The 11783-nt window shown below is 38.7% G+C and overlaps 1 protein-coding gene across 3 annotated transcripts; it reads right to left on the minus strand.

The window, feature by feature from the left end:
- Window positions 1–7851: 7851 nt before the first annotated feature.
- LOC131011335 (serine/threonine-protein kinase RHS3-like) lies at window positions 7852–11537 on the minus strand. 3 transcript variants are annotated; one of them, XM_057939117.1, is made up of 3 exons: window positions 11298–11537; window positions 9720–10456; window positions 7852–8884 (listed from the first exon to the last, which is right to left on the minus strand). In XM_057939117.1, exons 2-3 carry the CDS (start codon window positions 10454–10456, stop codon window positions 8017–8019), a joined length of 1605 nt encoding a protein of 534 aa, XP_057795100.1. In that variant the 5' UTR covers window positions 11298–11537; the 3' UTR covers window positions 7852–8016. The 3 variants fall into 3 exon arrangements, with proteins under 3 accessions (XP_057795100.1, XP_057795101.1, XP_057795102.1); XM_057939118.1 differs by having other exon boundaries at window positions 9720–10468; XM_057939119.1 differs by having other exon boundaries at window positions 9720–10502.
- Window positions 11538–11783: the final 246 nt, after the last annotated feature.

An 11783-nucleotide genomic window follows, 5' to 3' on the forward strand; every position in this document is an offset into this window, starting at 1 on the left:
TTCGGTCCTTCAGTCTTCAGTCTTCAGAACTGCTAACTAAACTAGAAACGAACTCTAACACTTGAGTTCAAAACAGTTCTAGTCTGTTACAAATTAAATCTAAGGATTTTGGTATCATCAAAATAAAACCTGATATTCCATGGGGTTCCCAACAAGATGTCCAACAGTTATTTGCTACATCGGGTGGAGTCGAATTCTAGTAGGAGGATGGCCTACGTACGAGAGGGTTACTCTCGAGATGATGAGCACGTTTGATGAGAGATTGGTGTCGATGACATACCCTGATTCTATGGCCTTCCAGCTTAACAACAATTGGAAGCATGATGTGGATATGAGAGCCATTAACATCTTTAAGTGCCCAACTGACTGCGCTTTTACACATATCAGTGGTTTTCAACCGACGGAGTTGTGGCAGGATTTAGTGCACCCTGAGGCTGGTGATTACTCATCGGGCACCTCAAAGGCAGCCAGCATCAGAAACCCGGTATTCCGGATAGTCTAGCGCATCATTGCCCATACTATTCTCGCCAGCAAGGAGAACAGTAATGTGAGCCAATTGGATCTTTATATTCTCTATGCCATGCTCACAAGGACCCACATCAGCTTCACCGACATCTTGGTCCAGCAGTTGTACAAGGTCGCCAAAGCCAACAAGGGCATTATTATGATAGGAGGGATGCTCACCCCCATTGCCCTACATTTCTGTCCCGAGGTGGAATGATGGTCGATTGTGCGGGGTGAAACGTTATTACATGCCCGCGGGATGCATGATATGCGGGTGATATCCCGAGCTCATCCGCCTTTCCAGTTTGTTTAGAGGGATGGGGATCACTTTCCCTTACCCAACACTGCGCTCACCACGGTCAATGCTCGTTATGACATAGCCAACTGGAAGTTGGACACTCCCGTTCATCGTGCACTTACAGGACCAAGACGAGGCGAGCACAAGGTGCAAGCACAGGGCGAGGCAGAGGTTGACGAGTAGGAAAAGGTTGTGTTCTCCCCTCATAGACATCAGGGTGCTGCTGCCGGTGTAGGAGGACACTATGACATGGCCACATTGACTGATAGGATGGGTAGATTGGATGCCCAGTTCACCATCGTTTGTGGCGACGTGATGGCTATTAGGATGGCGCAGCAAGAGGCCGACCGATGCCAGACAAAGTTCGAGGCTTATACGCGTGAGCAGTTCGGCCGCCAGCATCAGTTTGAGGAGTATCAGCGAGTTGAGCTAAAGCGTCAGATGGCTATGTAGGAGGAGCTTTTGCGCGAGTTTCGGCTGTTTCGAGATCCACCGGCCTCCTGATTATGTTTCTGTAAGTATGCATAACATAACCTTTATCTATTTTTCCCTCCAAATTTATTTTCAAGCTTTTGCTCTTTAATAAGTTTAGGGGAGGGGGATGGAGATTGGTTAGGTTTTGCATTATTTTCTTCTGCTTTAGTTGCTTTTATTTGCTTGTTTTAGTCTGCTTAGCTCATGTTTGATCTGTATTCGTAGAGTGTTGGTGTCTGACTTGTACTATATATTCTTGATATATTCTATTTATGTTGGTTGGTGCTTTTCTACGATGCTTTTGAGTTGTTTATTACTCCATTTGATTTTTGGTGAGAGGCCTATGATGACTTCCGTGATAAAATTTCTTGGAATTCAATTTTCTTTGATAATTTGAGCATAATTGGAACTAATTTGCATAACTCTATAGTGATTTTAACCTTGACTTTTGCACGTTGAATAAACCTGGGAGATTTTGAGCCATAACTGTCTAGCATACACAGTTTATTCTTTGTTATGAGTTTTGTCATGCATGTGGTGATCTTCTAAAACTTGCCATGGTTTCTGTGTTGAGGTTGTTGTTGTGCCCAGGATTAGGAGATGATTTTAGGCCATCTTTTGTTAGCCACATTGTTATCTCAAACACTATCCTTAACGAAAAAAATTATCCTTTGTTATCCACTTTGAGCCTAATTAGCTTTTATTCTTTAGCCAGATGATAGGGGGTGGTGTAGTATATGGGGATCTCTCTGTGGTGAATGTTCATAGTGGGTCATGAAAAAGAAGGGGTGATATTGTGTTACTATTTACTCTTATAAGCTCTAGAAAATTGTGAAAAGAAGAAAAGAAAAAAGAAAAAAGAAAAAAAATTCTTGTTGAGAAAGTCAAGTGTATATTGAGAAATTCGTTGATAGTCGACTTGGTTTGTTAGTACAAAATGTGAAGAGCATAAAAGAGTGTCTAGTCTTGAATTATGATTATTATATCGCTTGGTTTGAATTAATTATGGAGACATTATTAGGTGGAAGATGGAATTTATTCCATTCTTGATTTGTGAAGTCATAAGGTTGGTGTTCTTGAAGTATTTTGAGTCACTTAGCCTAAATTTCCCTACCTAAACCAATGTCCCTACAGTATAACCCAAAGAAAAATATCTTTTTTATCTTAGTCTTGGCACACTATTAGCGATGGAGATTGTAGACGATTAGCAAGCCTATGGTAAGAGATCTGCATTGTATTGAATTCAATGAGAGTATACACGTCCCATTCCATAAAATTGAGAGTTGAGTGATACACATATCTTGTGAGATTCAATTGTTTGAAATGTCAGGGTTGATTTTGCTATAAGTTGTGTTTATTGGAGAATTTTGTGCTTAATTGTTGAAGATTTGAGAATTCTATCTTTCTATGTTTTTCTGAGGCTTCTATGATACATATTTATGCCCATTCGTGTTTATTGATTTTATTTTTCCCATTATTCAAGGACGAACAATGACTTGAGTTTGGGGGAGTTGATAAACACTCATTTTGCATTATTTTTATGAGTGTTTAAGTGCTTAAAGTGCTAGGATTATACTTGACCGCCGGCTGGGTCGCCGCGTGTCCGTGGTTTTAAACTCTGTATTTTACCATGGCACTATATATAGGTCTTCTTTTGACCTATTTAGGGTTCCCAACTTTAGTTTTTCAGTTCTTTCGCTTTTAGTTGTCATTGCTTTCCAAATTTTAGAGCTTGGATTTGATTTCTGCAAGGATTGAAGATTCAAGATTGTTACATTGGTTTTACTACGAGTTTTTATATAATTCAGTTTTTACGATTGCTTGCTTATTAATTATGTTTATGATTCTAAGATTTGTAAATAGTTAATTAGATTCATGTGATTAATTTGTTAATATCTATTTGTCTTCCAGTTTATGGTTCATAATTCCTGGTGCATGAATTCTTGCTAATTACTTGATCAATAGTTTGCATGTATAGCTATTCGGTTTGAGACCTGACGGAGATAATTGTTTAACAGATTCAGGAATGTATGATATGATTTTAACCTTGAGACCTGAGGGAGATAAGTGGATCATAGGGAGCTATTCTTAGGAGCTATTGGGAGTTAGTAGATTATCTTGAGACCTGACGGAGATAGATAATTTTATTAATCTACGATATTTGCTGCTTTGACTAGAGTAATTGATTAAATATGTGATCTCTCATCATAACTGGATTAAACTGGTAATAGGATTCATAGATTAATTGTGTGAATTTAGTTAATGAATTTATTACCCTAGGATCAGTCGCTTTATCATTTGATTTTATATCTGAATTTTTATTTGCTTTGTTTTGATTTTAGTTTTAGTTTGCCTGAATATTACTAGAGTTTACTTATGATTACTTAGAGTGATTCGTTATAATAGTCCATGTGGATACGATACTCTGCATGCTATTTTCGTGCTACAATTACACTGTTTAGTTGCAGTTTTGTCGCTAGTTAAAATAGTGATCAAAGACAAAGTAAACCACATGGAGTTATGGAAATTACCTCCCGTTCCGAACTGAACAGCAAATCGAATCACAACAAATGAAAATCAAGGCTTGAATCAATTTTTAAAATTAATCAAATCTATCCAATTTTTTTAATTTATATCAATTTTATCATCAAAACTCTCCTCCAACGACTCCAAATGTAGTGTGGCATATGATGACGTGTTATTTTGCCACATGCACACCTAACTTTAGATCGGTTCTATCATCGAAGCTCATTCCGGTGATTGGATCATGATAATATTGATGATAAATGCTAGACAATAAAATACGAGATATAATAATAGTATAAATAAAAAATATTGAAAATCAAATTCAAAATATAAATTTAAAGTTTATACAACTATCAAACCAAATTACATGGACTAATTATGCTAATCACACAAATTAGATTACTTGTACAAATTACATAATATTAATTGATTATTAATTACTTGAATATATATAACATGCATTTCAGATAATTTTTTTAGTATCTTTGTATACATATTATATTCATAATATATATATATACACACACACATATGATTTTATTATATGTAGGTTTATTTGATTATATATTGATTGGTGTATATATATTTACGGGTATTTGACTCAACTAGAAACACCTCTAGATTGACTTGCAATAGAATAAGGACATCCTAGCGATGGTAAGTTAACCCAATGTCATCTCTCAAGGAAGATTTTTAAGGGCTTTTAATTATGTCACAAGAAAGCGGTAAACTTTGATTATTAAACTAAAATTTATAAAGTAAACTTAACATGAAATTAAACTTATAATTAACTAGGCATAAAAGAATGAAAGCAAGAACATAAGCAAAAGAAACTAATAAACCCTAGGCAAGAATTAAACGAACTTAAGAATTTAAACGCTTCTACTACGAATTTAAATAACTTTAATTAAAGCTTCTAATCTAATGAACATAAACTAAATTGCATAATTTAAAGTAAAGCATAAACATAACGAAATTGCATAATTGAAAGCAAAGCATAATTTAAACGATGCAAATGAATTAAAATAAATACGAAATACCATAAACTTCTCGAAGGTGCAACCACTGTCACTTGATCACAACTCGAAACAAAAACTAAAGTAAAATCGAACTCGAAAGTAAACTAGAACAAAAAGCTGAAGAACTTGAAAGCTTGAAGAACAATGAAATCTTGAAAAACCTAAGTCTTTGGTTGCCTTGCAGAAGGATGATTCTCCAAGGTTGAACGAAAGATTAGGGCAAAGGATTGATTGTTACAATGAATATTAAGACCTTATTTATAGACTTCATTCCAACCCTAATTACCATCAAAAAGGCCTTGCAAAACTGGACTTTTAAAGATAAGCATCGTGAAATCAAAGGAAAGTCCAGCTGGCAGCGTGCTCTGCAAGTAACAACAACTCTGGTGAATATTTCTTAGCTCTGGAACTGTGCTAACTCTGGCGCGTAAAGTCAGCTCTGGCGAGTTTTAGCTCTGCTCTGACAAGTTTGTTCTGCTCTGGAGAATTCAGCTCTAATAGTGAAGTTCAGCTCTGGAGATAGTCAGCTCTGACTATGTAAATCAGCTCTGCTCTGATGCAGACCTATCCGCGCAGCTCTGCTCTGGCGCGAACTTTTAGCTCTGGACACTAGTTTGCGCCTAAGTACGCAATTCTGACCCAAAATCTCCAACATAACACTCTTCCATCTATAAAATCAGAATCTCCTGCAAAGCATAAAACAAACTCATAAACGCACCAATTTCCAGGTTATTTAACTCAAAATAAGCACATGCAAACCCCCAAATTAAGAACAATTAAGCATAAATCAACCCCCCACACTTAGCCTTTTGCTTGTCCTCAAGCAAAATCAGTATGAATCTTAGGAAGAGAGCGTTTCACGATGATTATTTCCATCCAAACTTTCAACAAGTCAATTCAACATTTTCCAATCAACATACATCTCTCGATCATGCAAGTAACTTAAAGTTTAAGAAGCATCAAAGCAATAATGCAAGTAATTCGATCAGACCCAATTCTCCGCTAGAAGTGAATTCCCTAATGTGATTGCCTTTATAATCAATATCTCCAATTTTCACACTTTGTGTGCTTAATCACTTAAAATTCGACAGTTGAGCCATAATTCATGAAATAAAACCATTTGGATGTAATCCAAAGTCTTTTCACGTGGTTTCCCATGCTCATAGTTAAACTAGAGGAGCAGAGACTCAGAGCTATCGTTTTCAGAGCTGGCCAGTTCAGAGCTGGCCTTTTCAGAGCTGGCAATTCGTCCAGTATTTTAAACATTTCACAGATAAGGATACGATCGTAGGCAATCACAATGACAACACTCCCTCTAGCATCTACCGGACAAATCACGTTTTACTTACTTACAATCGTGTTGCAATAAAACTCATAATTCTTTGCACAATCAAGAAACATATATCAAAAGTAAAATCAAAATAACCACCATTCAATCACAAACCCAAAAATCACATCGAAAACCAACTTCTCTTCCACAAATTCATAAAAAAATCGCAAGTATCCAAGAGCAAGCTAAGAATAGAGAAACCAATCGCCCAATCGAAAGCATGCAACAAAACAAGACACCCCCCACACTTAAAGTAAGCCATGTCCTCAGGGCACAAAATAAAGAGAGTTAGAAGACGTCCCTGATCATAGGTGATGAAAAACAGAAGCGTTATGGGGGCGGCAGAATGTCGGTTTGCGGTCTTCGGCAGAGTAGAAATGGCGGTGCTGGTCCTTTTCAGAGTGGAATTTTAGGTCTGGTTCTGGACTTTTCAGCGCTGGTATTCTTCAGCGCTAGCGGCAAAGTCAGAGTAGAATTGCAGCACTGGAAACAAAAACATTAACACCCAGAATCAAAGTAACCGAACAAGCAACCAAAAACAAGGAACGGAAACAAAAGGCAAAGAAAAAAGTAAAACAAAAACAACAAACCAATTGTGGGTTGCCTCCCACAAAGCGCTAGTTTTAAAGTCGCCAGCCCGACTTAGAGGAACCCTTAACCAAAGTCACTGTGAAGCGTCAGCTGCATTAGTCCCTGTGAAAGCACGTCCTCCTCAATTGCAGCTGCGGGTCCTCTTGATGAGCAAACAGTGCTCATCACGTTTAACATTCTCTCAACCCAAGAGCCAGATCGAGAGCTCCCTTCTTTCTTCTCCAAAGGCAGTACACCCTGCACTCTTTGCACGACACCATCCTTGCATTGTAGCATTTCAGTCCATCATTCTTCAACTGCGGCATCCTCTTTCAAGCTAGACGGTAATTCATGAACTGCATTGACGTCGAGTGACAGCTTGTCCAAAAATTCATCTTCAATTGCCACCTCATCTAGCAGGTTGTCAAGAAATTCCTGTATTATTTCGTCCTCTTCCGGGCATGTGCTCATCAATTTCTCCTAAGCAGAATTCTGGCAGGTTCTTGCTAGCGCTGGCTGCCTGGTCAGAGCTGGTGGACTGTTCAGAGCTGGCGAAAGATTTTGGACATCCCTAGAAGTTAGGGGTGTAAACAAACCAAGCGGCTCGCGAACTATTCGGAGCTCGGCTCGAAAAAAGCTCGTTCAAGTTCGTTTAGAGAAGTTCGATAAATAAACAAATCAAACTTGAGCTTAGTAGTATTAGGCTCGTTAGCTCGTGAACATGTTCGTCAAGTGATTCGGCTTGAAAAATATAAATTATTAGTATATACAACTTATATTTATCCACTAAAATTAATAATGATTGTATTAAATCTCTAATTAATTTTATTTGTCATAAGAAAATAATTAATATATTTATTATTTTAAATAAAATAATTTATTTTTAAAATAAAATAATTTATTTTTAAAATAAAATAATCTATATTTTTAATATAAATATAAATTTAAAAAGTTCGTATAGGCTCGATTAGACTCGTGAGCCGCTTGTGAGCCTTAAAGTATTTGGTAAGTAAAGTTCGGGATTCGATTCGATACTAAACAAACCAAACTTGAGCACACCACTATTTGGTTCGACTCAGATCGATTACACCCATCATAGAAGTATCATTGCGAAACTCTTTCCTTTCCCCTTACAAAAAAATGATGCTTTTCCATTGCCATAATCTTCTTGTCTTGGGGGATGATGATACAATCTCAAACTGCAGTTGCGCTAATCTTGGTGTACAAAACTAGTCTGACTTGAAACATGTACATATACATATATATATAGTCCATAACAAAATCAAGAGAGATGTCTAGAAATACTCGAATTCAACATACGAAGAATCAGCCGATGAGCTGCTCTGGTTCTTATGATCACCTCCCATGTCCGCAATCTTCTTCTCCGAATGCGCCGGATCCTTGCTGGCAAACTGCCTAAAATCAACGGGCTCCGGCACGTGAGGGGGCGCTGCGCTCCTTACGAGAGCCCAGTTCACCCCCTCGAAGAACGGGTGCTGCTTGATCTCCGTGGCCCCCCTCTTGTACGCGATCCGCTTGTGCGGCTCCTTGATCAGCAGCCCCTTTATAAGATCCTTGGCGCTCGAGCTCACCTGCGGCGTGTCCGGGAACTTGAGGGGCTGCCCCACCACGTTGAAGAGCGTGGCCCGGTTCCCGGCCCCCTTGAACGGGGTGGTCCCGTGCAGGAGCTCGTACAGGAAAATGCCGAACGTCCACCAGTCCACCGCGCTGCCGTGGCCCTCGCCCCGGATGATCTCCGGGGCGAGGTACTCGTGGGTCCCGACAAAGGACATGGAGCGCACGTTGGTGGGCTCGGCCATGAGCTCGGGGAGGGAGTTGGGGTTGTTGCCCAGCCCGAAATCGGACTTGGATTTCCGGTTCTTCTTGCTCGGGAGGAAGTAGGGGAGGAAGCCGGACGGCTGGATGCAGCCGCGGACGGCGTTCTCGTCGTCCAAGATGGCCCCGTTGGCGTCGGATGCGGCGTGTGTCGACGAGGACTTCACGAGCGTGGGGTTGACGGAGCAGCGCAGGGATAAGTCGAAGTCGGAGAGCATGATGTGGCCCTCCTCTCGCACTAGTACGTTTTCGGGCTTTAGGTCGCGATACACGATGCCTAGCATATGCAGATACTCTAGCGCCAACAGCACCTCTGATGCGTAAAATCTGTCACAACAAAAACAAACAAACTCACTTCTCATATATTCCTACTATCTCATACAATTTGGGTTAGGGAGAGCCAAAATCATTGGGCTTGGTCAATAAGATCGAGGGTTAATATATTAAAGTAGCCATTTTCACATTATAAAGATAAAAGACACCTACAAAAATAATATTCTTAGTCTCATTAACTAATTTTACGGAATGATTAGTAATTTGTAAGCTCATTGATACATTTCAAATTGGGTTACCTATCATGACTTTTTAGTTTGAATTCACAAATATTACGAATAGAGCTTGTACTTATATCCGTTATTTACTTAATATCTCGAGTCATAATTTTATGTCACATGAAGCTGGCGTATATTGGCGGAATCTGATTTGGCTTTAAAGTATAGAATGTGAATGAAGATGGTGTATTTATTGAAAAGAATGACAATGTTGCCAAATCAGCTTCCGGTGATACACGCCAACTTTAGTTAGTCATAAATTTTGAATCAAGATATGAAGTCAACAATAGAGTTAAATATAGGGTCTATTTGAAATATCTGTGAATTCTGATTAAAAAGTCAGCATTAGATCAAAATTAAGATTATAATTTAAAACAACCCTTTAAAATTTGATATTAGATTACAAAATGCAAGAAACTTTCTATGTGATCATGAATATCTTTACACATTGTCATGAGAAGAAAACGTTTAAATCAGTCTTCCTTCGACAATCAAGCTACCTAAAGAGGCATGAAATAGATCTTAGCTAGTGACTAATTGCATCAACCTGAAATATATGGAATGTACCAAAAATGACATATAAAAAAAAGAAGAGAGAGTTAGGTAGTAACCTAGCAGCTTCCTCTGTAAAATGCTTATTGGGCTGCTTTTGCCTTAGAGAATGAAGGTTGCCTCCACTGCAGAACTCCATGACCAAGCAATAAAACTTCTCAGTCTCAAAGTAAGAATATAACGTAGGCAAGAAAGGGTGGTCGAGAAGGCCAAGAATCTCCCTCTCTGTCTGAGCTCGGAGCAGCTTATTCCTGCTTGCAAGAGAAGCCTTGTCCATAACTTTCATGGCGAAGAACGTGTTGCTTCCCCGGAGCTCAACAAGGTACACGCTCCCGATATCTCCATAACCGAGCCTCTTCAAGAGGCGAAAGTTGGTGAGGCCGAGAGGCGATTCTCTTGAAGAGGCACAGGTTATGGCATCCCATCTCACATCACCCCCTGTGTGGGGCTTCAGGGGGGCGCTGCTCGTGCTATCTAAGCTGTCGCTCCGGCTGTTGCTGCCACTGCCACTGCCGCCCCAGCCGTGGCTCATGCTTGATTGACTAGTCTTGGCGGCATTGCTCGTCTTCGTGCTGCAGGGGGACGTTACGTTTGGATGGGATCCGTTTCTGGAAGTTGGTAATGGGCATGGGAATGAATGAGGATTTACGGATAGAGGATCACATGATACAGAGGGATTTGCACTTCCCTTCGCCACCGCTGCTTCGACTGATCTCTTCACCTCGTGTGAATGTTTCTCAGCTGCCTCCATCTTGCCCGTATCACACACATGATCTCCTCTTGTCGTCTCGTTCATCTACATTTACAACTAAACAACTTCTTATTCCTAATCTTTAAGGAACCTATACGAGATGTTCAAAATATCTTGGGTTATTTTTGGATTATTATAGCTCCAACTTTGATCCCATGGTAACTTTTTAGCCTGAATTTAATAATGTTACAAATATTTGTTCACTTAATAGCCCAAATCACAATTTTCGGATAAGGTAATTTGATGGGTGTTCAATACAGAGACATCAAAACCAATAATATGGACTATAATTTATGAACAACACAAATATCTTTGAAACTTAATGTTGCAATTTCATACCTTGGATATATTCAGATAAAGATTAGGGAGAAAAACCTAAGAAATCAGAGCATACCTCAAACTCAGAATAGCCAAGAATATTTCACTAATGTGCATATATGGCAGGTTTAAGACTCATATGTATCTCAAATTTTTAACAAAAATCCTCAAATTAACTGTTTATCTTGTTAGATTATTGAACCTTCACCCCATTTTCAATTAAACAATATACCATAAAATTCTGGCGATTTCATGTATCTAAATTCTAAGGTCAGAATAGCCTCGAATTAAACATCCTCCATATTCAACCCGGAGCTTGAAATCTGATGCACTCATTCGATCAAATTGTTATATTTTTCTTGTTAATTAATTCATTCCACTTCGTTTATTTTCAAATTCTAATGTGCAAAACAACCCTGGGAAAAAAAAAAAAAAAAAAAAGAACGTTGCAAAAGAAAAACACAAAATTTGTCGAAATTCTTATTGGTCACTAAAATACATGACACAATGTAATGAGCATGAAAATGTATTAACATACTAAAGAATTGTGAGAAGTGAGGAGAAATACCTTGAGATGTTAGGCGCAAAATGATTAACATGAATGATCATGAGCTGCGGCCATTGCCCATTTGGAGAGGGTGTTGGTTTAATTAAGGAAGAAGAATATAATATCGTCAGGAAATAAAAGAATCCATTGATGCGTCTCTACGTGAGAAGATGTTTGTTGGTATTTGACTTAACTTGTTAAGGTTGTTGCTAGATTAGTGACGAGAGAAAATTGCGGGAAGCGAGGTAAATGTGGAAGTCCAAAAATCCAATTATATATCATTAATTCTACCTCAATAAACAATCAAGAGAGAGAGAGAGAGACGTGCAGGGAGGAAAGGAGATGACGCGAGGTTCGGTATTTGGAGCTCAAAAGCGTGGTTGGGAATCATTTCCGAGATTCCACTCTGCTCTCTCCTAAGTCCAAATTTTATTTATCATTTTTGTGTCAATATTCCTAACTCCATTTTTAGTCTCCTAATAGTATGTAATATTCTTTCAAATTTGA

Source organism: Salvia miltiorrhiza, chromosome 2 (assembly GCF_028751815.1).
Source record: "Salvia miltiorrhiza cultivar Shanhuang (shh) chromosome 2, IMPLAD_Smil_shh, whole genome shotgun sequence".
Classification (NCBI taxonomy): domain Eukaryota; kingdom Viridiplantae; phylum Streptophyta; class Magnoliopsida; order Lamiales; family Lamiaceae; genus Salvia; species Salvia miltiorrhiza.